General features: G+C 41.4%; 1 protein-coding gene across 1 annotated transcript in view; it reads left to right on the plus strand.

Moving 5' to 3' along the window:
• The window catches only part of LOC149433894 (uncharacterized), a 63,169-nt gene extending 38,295 nt beyond the window's left edge, over positions 1-24,874 (plus strand). Inside the window, exons 3-4 of the mRNA XM_089664314.1 lie at positions 20,903-21,039; positions 24,816-24,874. Of these exons, the coding sequence (XP_089520440.1) occupies positions 20,903-21,039; positions 24,816-24,874 (196 nt within the window). The remainder of the gene's footprint in view (positions 1-20,902; positions 21,040-24,815) is intronic.
• Positions 24,875-25,144: the final 270 nt, after the last annotated feature.

Here is a 25,144-nt window from a genome sequence, read left to right on the forward strand (position 1 = left end):
GAGAAAGGGGGAATGGGACTACCTGATGTCAAGAGATACTATAAAGCAGTAATTTTAGCAAGAATTTATGATTGGACATTTAACCATAAGGGGAAGAGTTGGGTAAAAATTGAAAATGAACTGAGTGGGATTAGTTTGAGTAAGATGATATGGGTCCCAGCACATTTTAGAAGAATTAAAGAAAGCACAAGTATTTACACTTTAAATGTTTTAAGGGTATGGGATAATTTACACAAAAATATGAAATGGGAATTCAACTCTATATTAATGCCTCTTGCAAACACTGAGTATTTCCCGCCAGGAAAGGATGAGATATCAGGGAGATGGTTTAAAAGGGAAGATATCCAACTGAGAGATGTACTGGTAGAGGGGGAATTGAGATCATTTAAAGAATTAAAAGAGAAGAAGGGAGACATTTTTACTAGAATAGATGAGTGGAAATATCACCAGTTAAAATGTTTTATTGGAAAGCTACCAAAACCCCTGAGATTAAAAAAGGAGTGGAATATGTTTGAAAGGCTGTTAGAAACACGTAGAGATGGGAAACATGGTATTGCTAAAATTTATAGAATACTCACAGAATTAGACACAGACACAAAGTTAATTTTTATAACGAAATGGGAAAGAGATATGGAGGTGGTGTTAGACGAGGATCAACAGAAAAAGATATTTAGATTGATACACGAGAATGTTAGTACGAGAGACGTGGAGATTAATTACACTGTTCAACAAATTTTTATTTTTTGCCAGTTTTGGAAACAAAAGGATCCATTTCTTAATGAATTTCACATTCTGAGTTCAAATATAACAATGAAATTTGTCAACTGGCTCTAGTTTTTCTGTAAACGGAAAGTTTTCTACTATAGGCGTAATGACTACATAATGCACAATAATTATATAGATAGATGTCTTTCCACAAATATAAAGCAAGTGATATTGACTACATAACAAAGCCTAAATGGCATAATATATTGCATAGGATTACCAAGAAAAATTATAGCCATAAGCGAAGTTGAATCATTTTAATACTTAGGATTCTCACTAGTTTTGTCTTCAGTTTGTGTCGGTTTTGCTTCTCTTGGCTTTTCTCTTGTATTCGAGGAAACGGCTATCTCTTACAACTGCACGTGACTACACGCTTCAGGTTCTTCCTCACTTGACTCAACCACGAAGGATTCTGGTGCTTTAGGAATTGGTAGCCCCTCTCCATGAGGAACTGGACGTATTGCCGATGGAATATTTGGATAGTGCACAGATAACTTTTTCTTCTTATTTAGCCCTTTTACAATTGGAGGCACCATACAAAAGTAACAATTACTAACATGATCTGTTGGCTCTCTCCAAATCATTGGCACAGCGAAAGGCATAGATGCCTTTTTTCCATTCAACCATTGCTCCAGTGCTGTCCCACAAGAATTGCAGCATATATGTGGTGCCCAGCTCTTGTCCTGGTCTCCTATCTTGCAGCCAAAATACAAGTTGTAGGCTTTCTTAATCATTCCTGTTATCCTCCTTTTTTGTGAGATAAAAGTTATTTCAGCGCAGATATAGCAGAAATTATCTGCTTTATTCACACAAGTTCGAGGCATTACTGAGTAGCCTATATATGCAGAAAACGAAATGTAAAGACGAACTCCAATCAGCTACAGATACTGCAGCTTTTATGCAGTGAAGTGATGCAATTAAAGGCTAATATTGCATCATCTCAGTATACATGCAATTTTCTATTGGTCACCAGTATCAATTGCGCAATATGCAGCTGAAGTTGCATCATAATTTTGAATGGCTTACGTCATTAGATGGGTGAATATATCATGGAAACTAGAGCCAATCAACATTTTTTAGGGTCATTTTCGTTTTCAGCACCCCAAAATTATGTAAGATTAGCTAATTTTATGCCCAAAACTTTTTACCTGTTGAACAGTGTTATAAGTGTTTGACACGATGGCATATTACACCGAGCATTGAGCACAAGATGAGTGGGGAGAATTCAAAAATGTTTTGGAGAGGATGTGGGGAGATGGGCACGGTGTTTCACATATGGTGGCAATGTCCGAAAATTCAGGCTTTCTGGAAGACAATAGTTAAATTAATAGAAATAATAACTGGAAATGACATAGGGTTAGACCCAACGATGTGTCTCCTACATAATGTTGAGACAACAGTAAATAAATATAAAGAATCAGGCGTATGGTACTATTTAAATGCTGCAAAAGGGTTGATACCCAAGTTCTGGCAGAAAACAGAGGTGCCGAAGGAGGAAGACTGGATCAATAGAGTAAATCAGATTAGTAGAATGGAAAAATCTTACTATATGCATGAAGATAGGTTGGGAATATACTATACGAGATGGGAAAAATGGGAAAAATCAGGATTGAAAGAGAAATATAGAAAACTTTAAACTAGGAAGTTATTTAAAGTTATTGGGCCTCGAGAGATTGGAGAACTTGCAGAGGGGAGGGAGGGGGAAGGGTGGTGGGAATGGGTGGGGAGGGGAGGGAAAGAAAAGAGTTATTAGAAGGGGTAAAGTAGAAATGTAATGATTATTTATATGTATTGTGTCTCTTCTTATGGAATTTTTGTAAAAAGAAAAACTAATAAATATTTAAATAAAAAAAAAAAAAAAAAAAAAACGATTTTGAGCTTTATTCACTTTTTTCAACACGCTATTATTTTGAACGTGTGTGTGTGTGTGTGATATATATATCTCTTTTATAATGTATGTAAAGTATAAATATCCTGCTGCTGACAAATAAGAGCAGTTGAAAAAAGAGCTGGCACAACTCTTGTAAATTATCTCTCAGACTCTGTACGATAAACAGAAATGGAAATATTGTGCATAGCAAACATAGTCAGATGCCAACTGTAAATTAAAAAGCAGTGACACAGATCCCTGGCATTTGGTATCTAACAGCTAAAAAAAGACAGCTGGTAACTAACTCTTTTAAACCCTTTCTGCTGTCCACAAAAGCTTCATTGGTCCTTTTTAAGGATACTTGTGCTCTTTCACGCAGGCTGTAGTCTATACTTACCTCTGAAATGTGAACCACAGTGGATCAATTTTCAGAGGGTGGTCTGTAGAGCAGAGGTGATCCGTTATGCATTTTTTAAAGGGAGATTTTGTACTGAAATACCACACAAAAAGAAGATTCCTGCTATGACAGTTTGCTGGCGTGAATGTAGTCTTACTGCTTTGACAAGGTAAAACTTTTTTTTTTTTTGCAATGATTCTTGTGATGTGTAGCCCAGTTGCTGAGCAATGCACGTTGTGTTGTGTTTGAAGCTAGCTATAAATTATAATCATGCTACAGCAAGTTACCACACAAACTATGTAGCCCAGGCCTCTTCCGCTTTGGCCAGCCCAAGTAGAAAATGCCCTGACAACTCTGGGAGTAGACAACATCATAAGCTTGGAGTAGAGGATGTGTATAGGGCGCATCAATGGAGGAGGCTGTGAACAGAGATGTCAATCAAAGATGGAAGAGCAACTGGAACACAGGCACTGGGCAGCACTTTTGGGTGTTGAAACAGACTCTGTATGTAGAAGAAGATGAAACAGGCTATTGGTTCGAAACCCTTACAAACTTGCAGTAAAAACAGGCTCAGTAAAATCCGTCAGGATGCGGGGGCTCTAGCCACCGTGCGAGAACCACTGACCAGCAGCTGCAGGGAGAGCTGAAGATAAGGATGTCCAAGATTGCCACCGCAAGTTCCAGGGTCGCTGGAATGCACACCAGAGCGTACGCTGTCTAGGAGACATTCTGTTTCCACAGGGTCTTTTTTAGGACCCATCCCCTTCCTCCACAGACCTCCCAAAAAACTTACTGTAGAGGAGGGAGCGGAAGAGGAGGTCGACCCAAGCTCATATCCCAGGAAACCACGTCTTCAATAGACATATTCAATCTATCCTCCCATCTGCTCATTGTAGAAGAACATAGCCTACTTAGTCAGGGCCTCTCCTCTGCACCTACCACCCAACCCCTTCCAGCTCTTTCAAGATCTCCATAAATTTATACGCAATCTTACACTCAAAAGATTTTACAATATTAATCAGGCTAAACTAGATCCATCTTCTGACATCGATCATAACCATACCACTTCATCTTCCAATATAGACAATGCTCTAGCTCTAGAACTGCTACAGGAACTCTACGTTGAGAGTTCGGGTTCCCTATTATACTCCCATTATCCCTGAGGATGGCCTATCTATATTTACTCAACATCTTTTACAATCCCCTCCCATTACACATACTCAGTGTGACGGCCGCAAGATCGCTGTCACCAATATGTGACGACTGCGGCGTCTGACCCCAGCCCTTCTCACGAAACTCATGACTGAAGGACTAGCCAGTCTAAAACCACGATGTCACTTGCGTAACAATGCTGCACTCCGCACAACGATTTTCCAGCTAATTGGACCACAATCGATGTACCGGCAGCCTGAGTGATTGTTACTGGGTCAGGTTAATTACGCAATTAACCCTTCACACTGCCACCACCTCCTTTTTGTACAGAGAAAGAGGAAACTCGGCAATATCCGCAAGAACACTATAATGGTTGAGGTAATCGTCTGTATTACACGGTTATACAGAGGGTTAAACAAACACAGTAGCGTTCTCTTTAGAGGCAGGAATTTGTAAATTGCAATACAGAGCTATAGAAACAGTTCAACACTTTCAGAAGGAAAGATTTATTACTAAAAGGTTAAACGGGTGCAATACAAATATTTACAGAAAAAGATCTACCGTATTTCGCGCTCCATAAGACGCACCTGACCATAAGACGCACCTAGGTTTTAGAGGAGGAAAACAAGAAAAAAATATTCTGAACCAATGGACTGAATACATAGTACAGGAAATGACAAGAGACTGCGGACACAGTACAGGAGATGACCAGAGACTGCGGACACAGTACAGGAGATGACCAGAGACTGCGGACACAGTACAGGAGATGACCAGAGACTGCGGACACAGTACAGGAGATGGCCAGAGACTGCGGACACAGTACAGGAGATGACCAGAGACTGCGGACACAGTACAGGAAATGACCAGAGACTGCGGACACAGTACAGGAGATGACCAGAGACTGCGGACACAGTACAGGAGATGGCCAGAGACTGCGGACACAGTACAGGAGATGGCCAGAGACTGCATGTGTTCCAGAAGACACTGCATGTGTCCCAGAAGACACCGGACCATTCACAAAGCGCAGCGCTTCTTGCGCATGTGCAGTAGGCACCCGGCTGTCACAGAAGCCGGCACAGGATGACTGTACATCGCTGGAGCGAGGAACAGGTAAGGTCCTGCAGGAGAGAAGAGCTGAGCTGCCGGCCCGATATTCTGACACGGTGGCAGCAGAAATACCGGACCGTCCCTTTATATTCGCTCCATAAGACGCCTGACATTTTCCCCCCTTTTTTGGGGGGAAAAAAGTATGTCTTATGGAGCGCAAAATACGGTAACTAATATATATATATATATATATATATTATACAGTATTTATATAGCGCCAAAGGGTATGCTGTACAGTAGCAAGGGGGACAGAACATGAGACAATACAGTAACAATACACTGCACGAGGGGTTCGAGGGCCCTGCTCTTTCAAGCCTAAAATCTAGGAGGGAGGGGAAGGTGGTACAGGAGGAGATGGCTGTGGGGGATGGGGTGGTGGGAGGAGTGGTTAGAGGTCGGGTGTTAGGGGAGGTTGGGGTAGGCTTCCATGAAGAGGAGGGTTTTCAGGGTGTGCCTGAAGGTGAGAAGGGTAGGTGACAGTCTGATAGATTGGGGTAGGGAGTTTCAGAGGATGGGGGAAGTCCTGTAATCGAGCCCAACAACACAGCAAAGAGATATCAAAGAGAGGTGAAAGGGTTAAGGTACTTGCCAAAGTCCTGGGTTAGCAGATCCAAGTTTCAGAGCGAAAGGGCATGGGTCTCCCCAAGTGGTACTGATGTTAAAAAGGGAGACGTCTTCAACTTAACTCTCTTAGGCCTGACAGCCCAATTTGTAGTTCCCCAGCAAGCGGTGTCTCTGAAGTCAAGGACCAATACCCCGTTTAGGGCGTGGAGGTCTAAACTAGAACCAAAATCTCGTTTAATTCATATTTTGGCTCATAACTTTTCCTATGCACAAGTGACACTCCACCCGCAGGTAGATTATAATGCAGACATGTCTGAAGATTGATTAGATATGAATTAGGAAATTATACACTGAATAGTTCACGAGATCTACTTTTCTGCTTTCCTATGTATTCGAGACAAGGAGAGTGACCCATCAAATTGTTTGTCTCCTCTTAGCGAATCTGACAATATGTCTGGTTTTTATGTCAGTCTCTCATATTCCAAGATATGAGACATAGGGGAAAAATGGATTTTGAAAAGTGTTTATCTGATTCGTGCTTCGTTGGAATGCCTTGAACTCCTGGGAAAGCTGTGTTAACTTTATACGAGGTGTTTAAATGGCACAGGTTCTTTGGACAGAGAGGCCCCAGCTCCCTTGGGGACTTCGTAGCTCCTAGCCCCCTGCTGGGCTCTGGCCTTCTGTGACACTCTTCACACACACACACACTGGCCAAATGTCACTGTGTCTCTCAGAGAGGGAAGGGGGAGAAGGAGGGGGAAATATGTTTGTCAGGATGGTTAACCCCTTTGCCAAGATGGAGGTTGAAGCCAAAATGGTTGAACCGCGTCCATCTAAATGTATACGCTTGCTACACTCAGCTATGGCTTGAATCTAATTTTTACCCCAACCAATCTAAAGGCCTTGTATAGAGGCTTTCTACAGAGTTGTCTATGCAGATTTATTGAAAATGTGTAATCCCTCCAAAAAAATCCATATTTAAGGAACAAAACCTTACTACCCCTGAACGAGCAGCCTTGCAGACTCTCACAACCAACACCAATATAGTTATAACATCTGCTGACAAAGGAGGGAGTATAGTTATTCTCAATAGAACAGACTACATCGCCGAAGCTTCACGACTATTATCTGACACACATAAGTACATCTGACTCAAAAGCGACCCTGTCAGGAATGGACTCGCCAATAGTGGTGGGACTCGCCTGCCTTGTGGGTTGCAGTACCAGGGCTGGCCAGCGGGTGCTCTCAGCAACCAGAGGCTCATTCCTGCAATCAGCCAAAACACCTGAGGCTGATTGCGGGAGGTGCATAGAAGGAATGACCAGGCCTGTGATCTGGGCCTTGGTGTATGTTGCCCATGAGCCCCTGTATCTTGTTCCTGATTCCTGTTACCTGTGTTCCTGTAGTGCGTTCCTTGTTGCCGACCCTGCCTGTTCTGATCCATGCTGACATTCTCCTGCTCTGACCCCCGGCTCGTCCCTGATCATCCTTCTGCCTGATCCTCTGTACTGTGCTGCCCGTGAGTTACTGAACCCGGCGTGTGACCTGACTACTCTTGTCTGCTGCTTGTACCGTGCCTGTCCCCACCGTTACTGACCCGGCTAGTCTGACCATGCTCGCTCCTGACTGTCATCCATCCATCCATCCCGCTCGGACCTGGACCTGCCAGCACTTTCTACCACAGCCGGACGCACTCAGGGGTCGCGACCTGGTTCCAGTCTGCACCAAGTCCATCCCCACCATCAGGGGCCCTGGTGGATAGCAGGCTGGGACTTAGACCCCGCACCCTGAGGAAATCCATGCTGTGGGCTTGGCCTGCCTGACCACTCCACCTCTCCAGCCCTGACTGCACTGTGTACCTATTGGTTTGTTTTGTTTGCACTGTGTTACCTATTAGCTTTAGGTTAGTTTTGTTTGCACTGTGTTTATTTGTGCAGCTAATAATAAATATTATTATTATACCATATCTGAAGCCACAGACCTCTGGAGTCCTGACAGACCCATTAGCAACATTCCAAATAGAGGCAAAACATTTAGTCAGTCAGGCCTGCCTCGATAAAGTCATCTCCCAAACCGAGGCCTTCTCTTTCATCAGAGATTATTACCACACTCTGTATTTTTATTACCTACCAAAGATCCATAAGAGAGTCACACATCCAACTGGTAGACCCATAGTGGCAGCAATGAATAGTGTCACCAGTGGATTTTCACTTTACATAGACACTTTCTTCATGGCACAAAACCTACAATCCTACATCAGGGATGGTATACATCTACTGGACCATATCACCCTGTACCCCTGGGAACACACCTACCTATGGGTTTCATTAGATTTTCAGTCATTATACATCTCCATACCACATGAAGTTGGCATCAGAGCTCTTCAATCTTTCGATCTCAGGACCCTACAATCAATTCCAAACAAGGCCAGTTCATTTTAGATGCCACACTATTCTATTTAACTCACAACAATTTCTAGTTTGATGGTGATTATTACCTTCAAACTCAAGACATGGCTATGGGCGCTAATTTCGCACTTTCATATACAAACTTAACCATGGGATACTGGTAGTCCCTATACATCTGGAACAATAATCCACATTCCTCTCACATTGTTTACTACGGCAAGTACATCAATGACATCATCATCATTTGGGATGGTGATGCTGACAGTGTTCAACAGTTTGTTTCCCACTGTATCACCAACAACATGGTTTTAACATTCACCTCTGTGATAGACCAAAACACCCTAGCCTTCTGTCATGAAGATGATCGAATCCTTGCCAAAAACTATTCCAAATCAACTGCTGCCAACTCCCTTTTACACTATGAAAGCTGTCACCACCCTAGGTGGTTGAATAATATACGTAAAAGTCAGCTTTGTAGACTTCGCCATAACTGTACTAAACTCAAGGACTATCAATTATTATAAAGTATTACCCTTAAAGACAAATTCCTTGAAAAGGGATATCTACCAGCTCTCATTGATGAAGCCCAATCACTTTACAATGCAGGTCCCAACACCACTCAACATACTGTAATTCAAGATTGAATAACCCCACCACCAGGTTTACCACCCAATTCCACAGTTGTCACATACATATGGAAAAGATAGTAAGAAAACATTGGGCCATATTTCTACAAGACCCACATCTGCTCAACAGCATACCTACCAAACCCAGGTTTTCCTATCGGAAAGCTTTTAATATCAAAAGCAAATAAGCACCCAGTAAACTAAAACCCATTAAGTCAGACATTGTCCCCCTTCGACTATTCCCTATCTTTGGCATGTATCGATGCAATAAACCTCCTTGTCTAACATGCCCATTTGTCCAACATGGTCAAAAAGATTTCAACACAAAAGGTAAAACATACAAGATTTCTGCATTCCACACATGTTCTTCAGAATTTGTGGTTTACTGTCTGGCATGCCCCTGCGGCTTATATTATGTAGGTAGAACCATCCGTACTCTACGCAAACGCTTTGGGGAGCATCGTCACCTCATCAAAGACAGCATTGACAAACATAGCGTCCCCCGACATTTTCTTGAACAGCATGGAAAATCCACTAAAGGATTAAAAGTCTGGGTCATCGAGGCCATGCCCACTGACCTCTCCAGAGCTGAGATTTCAGTGTTTGCCGCAGGGAATCATACTGGACATATTATCACCTGGATGTCTGAATGAGGAACTTGAGATTCATACCATTCTATAGAATTATTATTTCCCACCACTTTCATATCCTTTCATTACATCTATATGCCCCCACAAACAGATATATGTACTTACATGCATATTGCATAATCCGCTCCCCCCCCTTTCTCGTTTTCCCCGTTTTTAACTGCCACCTGTATATTTGTACATAGTTTTTGCTCATTTATATTCTTGTTTTTCTTCAGATAAATCTATAAGATTATACTTAATTGTTGTGCACCATAATTTTCACTAATGGTGCACAAAACCAGCTAACTATTCACCTGTTCATTTATTTATCACGAATGTACTATGTTTCATTCACCTAGTTTGGTTCATATATCTAATATCATTTACTAAGCTTATTCTAAATGCCATGTATGTCTCATGTATTTTATACTTGGATCCATCTTGCTCATTGCTTATTATGTAGCCCACTGGGGAATCCTCACCACTGCTCTGCGACAACATTCTTGCGGATCCCCCCTTCCCCCTCCCCTCTTCTTCTTTCCTTCACGTCCTGCACACACCTTGAACTTTTTTTCCCGTCTCATTTTTTTCAAAACATTCCTCCTCCTCAGCACAGTTCTGTGCCTTTTTTTTTATCCTTTTTAATCTCATTTTTGTTATTTTTTTCTTTTACTCCATTTTTTAATAGTCTTCCCCCTTTCCCTATTCCACATCGTATTGCCTCTGTTGTTGGTCTTCGGGGGATGTTCACGTTCCTCCCCTCAGGCCACCCCCTCCCACCCCTTTTAGCTATTTATTCAGCTCCACCTAGTCTTAGGCATCAGTCTTGAAGAAGGAGCTCTGCGCATGCTCCGAAACGCGTCACCGGTCCACTTCCACGTCACTTCCGGTTGCAGTCTCTTGGACAGCATGCGTTCCAGCGACCCCAGAACTTGCGGTGGCCATCTTGGACATCCTATCTTCAGCTCCCCCTGCGGCTGCTGGTTGGCACAGTGGGTTCTCGCACGATCGATAGAGCCCCACATCCTGAATGATTTTACTGAGCATGTTTTACTGCAAGTTTGTAAGTGTTTCTAACCATTATCATTAACGTTCATCTGGATATACTGCACTTAGAAGCACCTTCCTGTTTTATCCTCTTCAACATCATAGGCTTGGTGGTCAATGGGAGTAATAAAAATTACATTATTGGTTTCTGTGGGAGAGTTAGTTCCTCATCTCTGGTGTCAGTTGGAGGAATAGTACCCTATTGTTTGTGTCAATGGGAGAAATACTGCTCCATCTTTGGGGTCTGCGAAAGTAATCGTGCCTCTATTCAGTGGGAAGAATGATGCCCTATGGGCCAGAAAAAGGCAAGCAAAGGGCCACATTGGGCCTGCAGGCTGCAGTTTTGAGACCCCCGATGTAGATAGCTTAAAAAATTGCTGAGAAAAATTAATGAGATTTGTAGTTATGGCAAACCTCTGTTAAAGAAGTATAGCCAAAGCTATTTTTGCTATATTTCTCCTGGGGAACACAGATGTCACAGAGCTGGTCTGGGATTCACCCAGTTGCCTGGACCGGCAGCTGGCTCAACCTGTCAATGCGCTGGTCAGAGACTGACCCAACCGCTCTCTCCCCCTCCACAGCCCAATGTTCCAGTGAGCTGTGGTGTTTGATCACTCAGTTCTCAGTCTTAGAGTCTTAATGGGACAGATGCAGCATCGAATCAATACGCCATCCACTTAGATGAGTATAAATGTTTTATACTTCTCTTTTAAACAATACTAGTTTGGCACAGTTTAGTTACAGTAAAGTGGTTTTAAATCCAAAAACAAATATTTAATATTTTGCAGTTTACCAACCCTTAAATGTGGTGGATGTTGTGTTTTTTTTTTTTGACCTGGCTAGTAACACACATCCTCAGCTTCTGGGGGTCTCCACTTCACTGGAAGAGGAACAGAATCACTTCTGGACCGCAGCATTGTCAATCTTCAGAGTCGGTAGTGCCTCTTACCCAACATCCCTTGTTGAAAAATCAAAGGAGCCAGTAGAAAATTGACAGCCAAACACTGTCTGCATCTAATCAGAAGCAGAAACTGTTTGGATATTTTGAACTCTGGTGGGGCTGGCTGTCAACTTACAAAAGCTGCAGTGCGAAATTTGTCTTTTCCTGCTGTGTAGTGTGGATGAAGGAATCTGAAGGCTGAATGGTAAAAATCTATATGCATATGGCCAGCATTAAATGCACTAGCAGATCTCACTGGACTGGACTTGAATCCAAACTGAACCTCAGCAGTTACAGCAACATTTTCATTTTTTTTAAGGTTTTACACAAATGAATAAAAGCTGACCATTGTATGCACCCCTGTCAGTGTTAAATGATTTTGTCTGAACTCCATACTAGGGTTGCATATATGGACTGCCCTCTCTGCTATCTTTGCAGTATAAGGGGGAGTAGTGGGGGTGGTAAAAACTGCTTGACAGGCAGTTAGGAGGTGATATATCACCACCACCATCTTAACAGGACTCAGATTGAGTTCTTAAAACAATGGAGTGCAGCGCTTAACAAGGTAGAAAAGTCAATAAATAGGTATCCACAGTGAATCACTGTACAGATGCGAATTCCCACGGCCTCCACTCTGTCAAATAACAGAAATGCGCACTCACCGGAAACGCATGGGTTATGCGCATGTGTGATCATGCATCACAGGCAATGGGTACATCAGAGGTTAGGCAGCCAGGCATCTCCCTCACGGTGGGTCATCACAGACTCTTTAATCAGATCCAGGGGTCCCCTTAAGGTCAGCCGGGTGTTACTTGTAAAAGAACCTCCTCTCAGGGTGGCAAAAGTGTTTTCTCTGTGGGAATGATAGCTCCAACAGGAGCCCCAGAAAACAAATGCCAAAGATAGTGTAGTATGTCCAAAAATCAGTGCTTTATTATTAAAAGTAGCAGGGCAGTATGCATATCAAACATATTGTAATCACACAAGTATGCAGCAGTACTGACCCTCAGTAGTGATGGCCGCCGGGCCTCCTCGTGGCTCCGGCGGTGGAATGACGTCACGCTCTGCACAGCTCCTCCTTAGGCCTTTCGTGCTACAGGCACATCATCAGAGGGGAGGCTGTACAGGAGCGTGACCGACGTCAGTGCTAAAAATAGGGAAATCGGCACATGCGCAGTTAGCCGCGGCCATTTTCCCGAGGAAAGGAAGTACTGCGCATGCGCGAGCACGGCAACGCCATTTCCTTCTGCCCTGTTTTACCTCCCAATATTAAGATTATATTGATATATTTTTGAGGCATTGTGGTTGCCTAAAGTGTTCTAGCTGCTGACATTCAAGAGAGCGCTCACTATCTTTTATACTAGTTCTATTACACCATTATCAGTTTGTAGCCGCTCTAAGGTTAATCTTACTTATTATCCATCTGTAATATGGGGGATATCTTTGACCTCAAATCCTCTATGTGTTGCATCCATGAGGATTTCTTCACACTAGATAACGATGATAATGATGACTTAAAGGGACTCTTTGTACATTTAAAAAATTTAACCACTGCTGAAATTAAAACATTTCTGGAAAAGTATATAAAGGAACAAATGGTTCCCAGATCACTCCGGTGGGATATACGCCCAGATTCGGAGGATCCGAGTAGTCACCTTGAGTGGTATCAATTTTTTAATAACACTGGAATTGATCTTTTAAGGTTTCTCATTATACGTAAAAAGAAAAAATTAGCATACTTGGATAAAGAAATTAATTTAGTACGGGAGAAACTAACCCCCTTTAGAGATAATGAGAAATATAAATTTGAATCTGATAAATTAAAGGTTCATATGGAAGGGGTGGAAAATGAACTAAAAATTAAAAAGAGGAAAAAATATAATAGGGATTATAAGGATTACTCTGAAAAAATGGTCTTTGATTGGCAGAAACAGAATGATCCTGTTAATCCACCGGTCCCTAATCATGTACCCCCTTTGATGGGACAAAATAAAAACCTAAGTAGATCTAATACGAGAGAATGTGATTATCAGCATTATGATCTACCTATTTCTAACAGGTTTGAACCTTTACAGAATATTCATGATGACAATGTTGGATCACGAGATTTTCGTTGGTATCCAAATACTACTAATACTCCACCTAGAAGTCACCACCCTTACCCTTATAATGAACGGGATAGGCCGTATGGGAATAATTACCCCCCTGGCTTTTACAATTATGGTCAATACCAACCTCAACAATATAAAGGGCAAAATAAGAGACAATATTCATCTCCCAGGAATAATAAAATGGTTAAAAATTCCACCAAAGGTACTTACCAACAACCTAAACAGGATAATTCCCGGTCAAGGTCAACCAATCACAATAACAATAAGAATAATAATAAACCTTACAATAACAACTTTAGGGCACCACCTAATTCGGACTACTACTATAACCAGCAACAAAATCCGGATTATTACCAACAAACAACAAATTATCCCCGGCAGCCTTTTTTAGGGGTAAGCACCACACGGAAAAGAAGAGACAGCGGAGGGGAAAGAGAGGAGGAAAGAGAACAAATGGACACCCCCAAGAAAAGGAGGGTGTAAAGGCACAAGGTATTTTTAACCTTAGTGGAATTAGCCTTACAGAGAAAGAGCTTCACTTGCTGCATAAAGGATTGAAATACGCCCCATCTAAAAATCTGAACAAATTTGAAACCTATATGGATATACATAAGTTTGCACGACAATTATCCCTGAAAAGGTATTTTGCTAATAATCCTATCACTAAGGATGTCCCAACTGATAGATATACTCATTCCAACCTGCATAATGCGTCTACTTATAACCCTCCTCCACAAACCCACACATACGTGAATTTATTCAGAGACAAGGTCCTGAAAGAGTTAACAGAATCACCATATAAGAGATCTTTTGACAGATCAGGTGATGCTAAAGCTATTAAACTATTACTAGAAAGGAATAATTTGGTAATTAGGCCAGCTGACAAGGGTGGCGGTGTGGTTGTTCTCAACAAAGAGGACTATATTAACGAGGTCAACCATATTTTGAGTGACAATACTACTTATGTCCGTTTACTTAAGGATCCTAAAATTGAATATAAACGTTCTCTTAAAATTATCATCAATAAAGGGTATGAAGAAGGTATTTTGAATAAAAAAGAAAAAGCCTTCTTATGTCCAACAGCACCTAAACTACCAGTCCTATACATACTGCCGAAGGTCCATAAAGACCCTGTAAAACCACCGGGGTGGTCAGTAATAAGCGGTATTGGCTCCCTATGCTCTAGGATTGGTGAATATGTGGACTTTTTTCTCCAACCGCTTGTTTTGCAAACTGCAGCATACTTAAAAGACACTAAACAGGTTCTCAATGAGGTCAGCACCATAATCACTTCTCCTGAAACCTTTTTAGTAACAGCTGATGTTGCTTCCTTGTACTCGAATATCAATCATAATGATGGTATGGAAGCAGCTGATTTTTTCTTGACGCATTACAGCTCCTTACATACCACCCAGAAGGATTTCATTTTAGACCTATTGGAATTCGCAATGTTTAGGAACTACTTTTGGTTCAATAAAGAATATTATTTGCAGATTAGAGGCGTGGCAATGGGGGCAAAGTTTGCCTCCAGCCTGGCAAACTTGTTTATGGCCCGGTGGGAGGAGGACCTTATTTTTGCCAGAGATTGGCCTGAGTTGTTTTATAAAAGATATATCGATGACATCTTGCTTTTATGGAATGGGGAGGAGGAGTCTCTTAAGAATTTTTTTAATTCATTAAATAATAATAGTCTTAATATTAAGCTCTCATATGTTTATAGTCATGAAGAAATACATTTTTTAGACTTGACACTTGTTAACCACATGGGTAGGATCATTACCAAATCATTCTTCAAATCAACAGATCGTAATAGTTTCATCCCTCTTGGGAGTTGTCATCATCCCAAATGGCTGTCCAATGTTCCAAAAGGACAGATGATGAGAATTAGGCGTAATTGTACGGAGGATGAGACTTACCATATTCAGGCCAACGTTTTAAAACATAGGTTTTTAGAGAAGGGATACAATGGGACAACCCTTGATCACACTATTCGGACAGTAGCGCAGATGGATAGAAACACCATGTTGATGGATAAATCAAGGAATAATCAAAGGAAAATATGCCCCTTCATCACATCCTTCTTGACTCAATATAAGAAGATTAATAAAATAATGAATGATAATTGGGGCATTTTAAAAATGGACCCAATTTTAACAACAATTTTACCAGATAAACCAGAAATTGTATTTCGGAAGGCAACTGAAGGCATATGATTGCACCAAATGTCGTCGATCCTCCTAAAAACACATCTCTGTTCAATGATCTGAAAGGGTTTCACCCCTGTAATAGGTGCATCATTTGTAAGTGCGATAATACAAGAAAAAGGAGAGTCGACACATTCCAATCATCTATCACGGGCAGAACTTATAATATCAAGCACTTTATTTCTTGTTACAGTAAATTTGTAGTGTACTTGCTGCAGTGTCCCTGTCGTAAACAGTATATTGGCAGGACAACAAGACGTTTACGAGATCGACTACGTGAGCACGTTTCAAATATTAAGAAGGGGTTTAGGGAGCACTCATTATCAAATCATTACCGCCTTCACCATAATAACGACCCATCTTCATTAAAGTTCATTGGTATTGATGTGATCAGTAACCATTGGAGGGGTATCAACAAGACAAGGGCGGTTTCCCAAGCCGAAACGAAATGGGTGTTTGAGCTCCAAACCTTACACCCTTTAGGCCATAATATTGAGGTAGACGTCAACTGCTTCATTGCTAACAGTTGATTGGTTTATGTCTTTTTCCCACCACTACTTTATGAATTTTGAGCTTGTTTTTATTTGTATTGCTGACTATTTTTATATCCTGCATTAGGTTGCACTCTTAGCGTGCTTCTTCTTCATGTGTATGACTATTTTTGATTTTTTATTCGAACATTTATCCATCTTGATTGATTATTACTTACCAGTCCTATTATTATTAATAGTTTCCTTCTGCCCTGTTTTACCTCCCAATATAGGAGACGGGTAGAGGAAGGATCATGACGGTTTCTATTGGACTAGTTTTAGGGTTTTTTTACCTCTTTTTATCCCTTTTTTGCTCTGTACTTATTTATCATGTATATTTGGGATGTATATTTTTATTACATTCACCTTGGTACGATCTGGCAGTATAATACTAGTTATGTTATTTACTGCCTAGATCTATCGTTTTATTTTTATTCCTATTGTGTTTTTATTCAAGTCTTTGTATGACTTTATCTTGTGATTTGGTATTCTTCATCTTGCCGTGGTCCGTTATTGCAATGATATGCCAGTCACTAAGGGGATCTCTGTACCCCATTTATTATGCGCACAGTTATTGCTATGTAATTTGCACTGTCACTTTATTGAGGGAAATAGTGTTTGTAATAAAGCCCCTGGGGTCTGTGGCATAGTCAGCAAACGGTACTGGGATTCTGTGTCATGAGACTTCTCTGTCTCCTCCTCGTTATGTGTTTGATCGCGGATCCACGGCAAAATGGCGCTGCCGTGCTCGCGCATGCTCAGTACTTGCTTTCCTCGGGAAAATGGCCGTGGCTAACTGCGCATGTGCCGATTTCCCTATTTTTAGCACTGACGTCGGTCACGCTCCTGTACAGCCTCCCCTCTGATGATGTGCCTGTAGCACGAAAGGCCTAAGGAGGAGCTGTGCAGAGCGTGACGTCATTCCACCGCCGGAGCCACGAGGAGGCCCGGCGGCCATCACTACTGAGGGTCAGTACTGCTGCATACTTGTGAGATTACAATATGTTTGATATGCATACTGCCCTGCTACTTTTAATAATAAAGCACTGATTTTTGGGCATACTACACTATCTTTGGCATTTGTTTTCTGGGGCTCCTGTTGGAGCTATCATTCCCACAGAGAAAACACTTTTGCCACCCTGAGAGGAGGTTCTTTTACAAGTAACACCCGGCTGACCTTAAGGGGACCCCTGGATCTGATTAAAGAGTCTGTGATGACCCACCGTGAGGGAGATGCCTGGCTGCCTAACCTCTGATGTACCCATTGCCTGTGATGCATGATCACACATGCGCATAACCCATGCGTTTCCGGTGAGTGCGCATTTCTGTTATTTGACAGAGTGGAGGCCGTGGGAATTCGCATCTGTACAGCGATTCACTGTGGATACCTATTTGACTTTTCTACCTTGTTAAGCGCTGCACTCCATTGTTTTAAGATTATATTGATATATTTTTGAGGCATTGTGGTTGCCTAAAGTGTTCTAGCTGCTGACATTCAAGAGAGCGCTCACTATCTTTTATACTAGAGATTGAGCTCTGCACTCACTTTTTCAGCAGTTGTTTTCTATGTCTCAGTCACAATCCTGCACAATGTCCTTTTTGTCTCTTTCGGTCAGTTGACAATGTCAACCACGCTTATCAGATGATGTTTTCCCAGAAACTGTATATACCATCATAATCTTTGATACTGTACCTTGCAACACAGCACACAAATTGGCAAATTCAGTCAGAGTTTTTAAGCTCAGTAAGATTTGACATGGCTCTGTATTACTAGCAGTGCACAGCAGTTAATGACGAAATTGAAGCTTCCCACCTGTTAGCTGTGTCTCATCACACAGCGGAAGCAAAATAATTTTACATCACTTCCACTTTCAACACGAAACATGTGGTCACTTTCACACCTGTGAATCATGTAGTGTTTCCATTTTTTTTGTCCAACCCCTGTATTTGTAAATTGATCAGTTTTGATGTACTGACGGCCTATTTGAATTCTTGAGACCCTAAAATGCCAGGACAGTATATATACACCCCAAATTACCCCTTTTTTGAAAGTAGATAGTCGAAGGTAATTATTTGGAAAATGAAGAAATTGAATACATTTTTTTCTGTTTTTTTTAACATCCTCATATCGTCATTTAGCATCATCATGTGATTGGTGTGGTGGTGATCAGGGATACTGACTGGTGACAGTATGTAAAAAAAAAAAAAAATTACATTTAAATATTTTTTCTTTATTTTATTCTTTTTGGGGTTTTTTACTTTTTTTTTTTTTACCTACTTTTAGAAGAGTACTTCATTGTCACCATAGTGACACTGTACTACTCGGGGGGAGTGAGCAGGGATTTTTTTTTTCATTGATTGCTGTTACAGTGATGATCACTGTAACAGAACTCATTTGAACTGTCATGAATGGGTTTAATTTATGACAGATGTACTTACTATTGACATGCTGTGAATGGCTACAGCTAATGCCAGGTACCATGTGATAGCTGTGAGCCAATCACAGCATCACTACAGTAAGCACAGCTGTTACAAATGAAGCACATCATATTTTACATAGTGATAACACAGTGGGAACTGTAATTGTACACAGCAGTTACAGGAGCAGTGAGCCGGTCCACATGTACAAAGCAACAGTATTTTTACTGTGGGCGTCCTACAAGAAAGTATTGTATTAGCTTTAGAAACTGCAGCTTAGAATCGCATGCTAATATTAAGTCTATGATCTACCAAGACACCCAGATCCTTCTGCACCATTGCCTCCCGCTGCGGATCTCCTCCCAATATGTATGATGCATGCATGTTTTTAGCCCCCAAGTGCGTAACTTTACATTTATCAACATTAAACCTCATTTGCCACATACTTGCCCAATTAAACAGTGCATTGAGTTCTGGAGATATCCTGCAAGGACATAATTCCACTGCAAACATTGTAATTGTACTTTTAATCCCAGACCCTATGTCATCTAAAATATGTTAAACAGTTAGGGTCCCAACACTGAACCTTTGAGTACAGCACTAATAACTTTAGACCATTTTATCCAGTTTTCTATCAATTTACAAGCTGAATTTTCTAAACCTGTAGACTTTAACTTTCACATTAGCCATGTGTGGGGAACTGTGTCAAACGCTTTAGCAAAATCCAAGTACACTATGTCCACAGCCACTCTGTCTACGTTTTTTGCTTACCTCCTCATAAATTTCATTGGATTTAACAACTTTGTTTTTTTGTGAATCCATGCTGACTATTGCTTAAAATATTAATTTCTAGCAAAAACTCTCCTTGATATGATCTTTTATTAACCACTTGCCAACCGCAGATAGCCGAGCGACGACTTCACTGTGTCCGGCCAGTTCTGGGAGGGCGTCATATGATGTCCTCCCAGAACTCGCTCTCCTGCGCACCCCCGGGGGCGCTGTGTCCTACGGTGATCGCTGTGTCCTACGGTGATATGGTAAAAGGCCAACCGCAGCAGCTTTTTACCACGTGATCAGCTGCGTCCAATGACACACTGATCACCGGGAAATGCAATTGCCGGTTATCGGCTGCACTTTCCTTACGCTGTCCCAGCGTGATGAAAGTACTGCTGAGAGCCGGCAGTTGTCAGAGGAGGGATCGGCACCGATCAGTGCCCTGAAGATCGGTTCCCACCAGTGCCACCCACCAGTGCCACCCACAAATGCCCAGCAGTGCCATCCACAAGTGCCCAGCAGTGCCACCCACCTGTGCCCACCAGTGCCGACAGTCAGTGCCCATCATCAGTGCTGCCTATCAGTGTTGCCTATCCTGTGCTGCCTATCAGTGCAGCCTCATCAACACACAGCAGTGAAGGAGAAAAATTACCTGTTTGCAAAATGTTATAATAGAAATAAAGAAACTTTTTTCTTTCAAATTTTTTGCTTTTTTTGTTTATAGCGCCACCCAGTGGCAAGTAAAAACCACCAAAAGAAAGATCTATTTGTGTGAAAAAAATAATAAAAATTTCATATGGGTACAATGTTGCATGACCATTGTCATTCAAAGTGTGACAACGCTGAAATCTGAAAATTGGCCTGGTAAGGAAGGGGGTATAAGTGTCCGGTAGGCAAGTGGTTAAACTCTCAAGTATCTTCCTGACTATAGAAGTTAAAGTAACTGTCACAATATGCGGCACAAAAATGCAACATGTCCTACTTTTTTCTGTGTACACCAACATACATTTGTGTATACTGAAACAATAGGAAGTATGGCAAATAGCCTTGTCTGTGCATTGGGACTGCATTAGGCAATGCAGATCAAAGGGGCTGGTGTTAAGATTTTTTGCTGTTTGTGTCACTGCTTGGAAGAATTTTCCTCTTCCTGTGTGGTCACCATTACAGAAAGGTAGCGGAAATCTCCCACATTGGAAGAGAGCATAGAGGTTCTAATACTTCCCCACTTTATCTATAATTTTAGAAGTGTTTTAACTATTCCACCTTAAGTCATGATAAACCTTACATTTAGCAGATCTAAATTTCCTTTTAAACATTCTATCTTGTAATGTTTAAATCATGTGCTCTTTTTCTTTCATAGCATTCTGGATCCAAACTTACAGGATGTGCCTATATCCCCAGGACCCCCTCCTACACCCCCTACACCAGTGTTACCCCCTTCGGGGCCACTTGGCTCTGACAATGAGGAACAGGAAGATCCCGGTGATTACTGCAGAGGTGAGAGTTTTTCTTAAGACTGTACTTTTTGTCTAAATAGAAGTTTAATTAAATTAATGTGCTTTGAACATTAATCCAACTTCTTTTACAATTCTTTTGAGGCTTTCCCTCCTTATGGAGGGTGTCAATGATGGTTTTCTGCGCAACTGTTGGGTCAGCAGTCTTTTCCATGATTGTGATTCCTACTGAACCAGACTGATAGACCATTTAAAGGCTCAGGAACCCTTTGCAGGTGTTATGGCTTAATTAACTGATTAGAGTGGGACACTTTGAGCCTAGAATATTGCACCTTTTCACAATATTCTAATTTTCTGAGATTGTGGATTTGGGGTTTTTATGAGCTGTAAGCCATAATCATGGTCTTGAAGAAGGTAAAACATTCCAGAGCTTAAGTGGTTAATCAGTAATTACACACTGTGTGAGATGGACTCTTTATGCAGATTTCATATTGGAGTATCCTCAGCAATAGCTTTGTATGCCATACCCAGCCCTTACTGGACTAGGCAACTGTTGGGCCTGTCTGGAATGTAACTGATGGGCACTGGACTATGCATTACAGTGCTTTCCAGATTTTCATGCATTGTGTTAATTAGTCAGATCGAGAGCTGTGCCACAGCCTCTGGTGTGGAGCCCATTCAGAAAGCGGTTTTGACCACTTTAAGAAATGAGTAAATAAGTAAAATAGCACTCAGCATTTTTCAAATTTTTTTTGGCAGTCAAAAAAAAGCAATAAAAATACAGCATTCAGAATTTTTCCAAAATATGGGGTATTTATCTCATGAAACTGTGCAGTATTTTATCTCTTGTGATATCCAGTGGGATGGATACAGTGGAGAAGGATTAGAACCCCTGTCAGTTTTTATTACTAATAAAAAGGTAAAATGGTTTAAACCGTAGAAAATATGCCAACTCACTAAGTCACTGCGGTCCCTAAAGCATATGTATTAATACAAAAAAAGGGACTAGAATACCAGTCAAAGGGAAGCTGCTTTCAGGACACTTGTGGTGTATCAAAAACAAATATGGTAAATTAAGTAAATACAAAATATCTTTCTAAATGTCAAATATTGAATGAAAATAGTATTAAAAAAAAAATAAAAAATCACACACATCTATAAATACCCTTCTTCCACCAATAAAAAATGCAATGTTCTATTTTGTGTTGGTGGAAGAAGGGTATTTAATATGTGTGTGGATTTTTTTTTTATATGACTTTTAGAAAGATATTTTCTATTTACTTAAAGAATAACTAAAAAACTTTTTTTTTTAGTTCTGGATAGTGTGGACAGGTATTAGAACATCTAGTAAGGTTTTACTGCTGTCTGTCCCTGTTAGGGTCTATTTGACCTGTTTACCATTATCATTGAAAGTGAAATAAAAAAAAAATCCCAAATTTTGGGTTGTCCCCAGAAAAGTAATAGAGGGGATATCTTCCAATAAGGACACAGATGGCAAACATTTACATACGTTCATCTTTGGGAACATGTTACCCGTTCCACCTGACAGACGTACAGGGAGAAGTTTCCCATACTAGCTGTCAGATTTAACAAACTGCACGGTCGTGCAGGGCTCTGCCCACACGGCTGCATCCAGGGGCGGACTGACCATTTGGGAACTCGGGCACTGCCCGAGGGCCCAGGGCCAGTGGGGGGGCCCCCATCAGGGTTGCCAAATTCAGTAAGTTCAGGGACAGTTTGTAAAAAAATTGTGATAGCTGTGCAATTTGTGAGTAGTCTTGTCGATGGTGGGCAGGAGGTGGGGGGAGAGGCTGTGTTCCCCCATAGTAAGGCTCCTGGTTCTGAGGCTGGCAGATTGATTTTCTGTGTGGGAAGAACTGCACTGCTTCTGGAGGAAGGACCTGTTGTGAACATTCCCAATCTCTGTTTTGTACCTGCTTACCAGTACACAGGCACAGCCTCCACCTCCTCTCATGTAATATCACCTCCTGTGTCTTTGAGCTGCTGGGACACCACAAGTCCCAGCATGCCAGGAGCTGAGGGCAGCAGCAATGTGTTAGACCAAGCTGATTTGTAGATGAAAAGTGCTGGTGTGTGTTTGTCTCTGTGTGCATATATAGTTTGTGTGTATATACTGTATGTGTGTATACTGTATATACAGTGTCTGTGTATATATACTGTATGTGTATTTGTATACTGTATATAAAGTGTGTGTGTGTGTGTGTGTGTGTGTGTGTGTGTGTGTATAGTGGTTAGCATGTCTGTCTGGCAGTACTAGGGTCGCCAGTTCGAATCCCAACCACGGCATCACCTACCTGGAGTTTGCATGTTCTCCCTGTGCCTGCGTGGGTTTCCTCCCGGGTACTCTGGTTTCCTCCCACACTCCAAAGACATGCTGGTAAGTTAATTGGCTCCTGTCTAAATTGACCCTAATATGTGTATGTATGAATGTGATTTTAGGGATCTTAGATTGTACGCCCCTTGAGGGTTAGGGACTGATGTGAATGTGCAATATATATGTAAAGCGCTGCGTAAATTGACAGCGCTATATAAGTACCTAAAATAAATAATAATAAAATATATACTGTATGTTTGTATACTGTATATAAAGTATGTGTGTATATACAGTGTGTTTGTGTATGTATACTGTATATAAAGTGTGTATATACTGTATGTATGTTTGTATACTGTATATAAAGTGTGTTTGTATACTGTATATAAAGTGTGTGTTTGTGTGTATATATACTGTATGTGTTTGTATACTGTATGAGCCACCTGTGCCCACTGCCAATCAACAGAAGTCGATCTAAATTGATTTCTGTTGAAAAGATGTTAGAAAAAAGCCACTCGATTAGTTGACAACTGTCCATACATGTCCATAGACAGACAGGAGAAATATGCCCATAAAAAAAACACTCATTCTGAGCCAGCTGACTGGTGAACTGCTAAGCGTGGCCACTGATCTGGCAGCAGGGCAGGTCTGGGTGTTCACCTCTGTGATGACATCATGACACCCATCAAACATAGCTTTTGTTCACATGCCCCACTGCCTGATTCGAGGCAGAGCATGGCAGTTCACCATTCAGCTGGCTCCACAATTGCACATGTGCAGTTCAGAGTCAACAATAAGTGGATTGTTTTTAAAAGCCTTTTACTGCCAACCGCCTGCTACACCAAGGACCAAGGTGAAAAGGCATGTGTATTATGGCACTGTAGGGGCTCTGCTGCAAGGTGTCTCTCTGATATAAAATGGGACACTGATGTAAGGGGGGACTCTGGGGGCTCTGATGTAAGGTGGCACTATGGGGACTCTGATGTAAGGGGGACTCTGCGGGCTGTGATGTATAGGGAAAATTCTGAGGAGTTTGATGTAAAGGACTCTGATGTGAGCATGGCACTCATCCTGACTGCTGCACTCTATACATTATACTTTACATAGAACTGATGAAGTTCTTCTGTAAGGTAGGATCAGTAAGACAGAAAGATCTTCCTTTTTTTCTTTTTTTTTTTTTGTGCATAAAAACATACCATGGAAATGTTTATTATAAAAACAAAATGATCCTTTGAGATTTATTTGTGTCTGTGAGACTGTCAGTTGTCATACAGTAATTAGTATTTTGTGGATAAAAGGCCTGTGGTATATGTGTTCAGTGTATACAGCAAACAGATTCTGTTCAGTCCTCCTTTAAGATTCTCCCACTGACTATGCCCATTGTTCGCCATGGCGCCGTATGCGTGCTGCAGGCATCCTCTCCTTGGTAGGTGCAGGAATTCAACCTATGTCTGTAGCCCCCTTGTCCTCGTTATTTTCACCACCAGGCCTGGGAGAAATAAAGCTCCGACACCTAAGTGTGCAAGCTGAATCTCTGAAAGTTTAATGCATGACAAGAACGGTTATACAGAACTCAGTAGGCATTGCTTAATCTCAGGATTACCAATGAAACATTCCATTTTTATCAATATAGTTACGTGAAGAACAGAACCTTCAAATAGTTGAGAGATACCATAAAAGGTAGTTCCATTTAGAGAAATGAAACTAGCCTAAGGAAACGAGAGAGAAGTTACAAGAAAAAAACTAACTGTTCACACATCTAGAAATGGAGGCATTATACAAAATGGATGCATTGTTACGCTATGATTGCATTGTA

Source organism: Staurois parvus, unplaced genomic scaffold (genome assembly GCF_062004578.1).
Source record: "Staurois parvus isolate SC_StPar_1 unplaced genomic scaffold, SC_StPar_1.0 ptg001881l, whole genome shotgun sequence".
Taxonomy (NCBI): Eukaryota; Metazoa; Chordata; class Amphibia; order Anura; family Ranidae; genus Staurois; species Staurois parvus.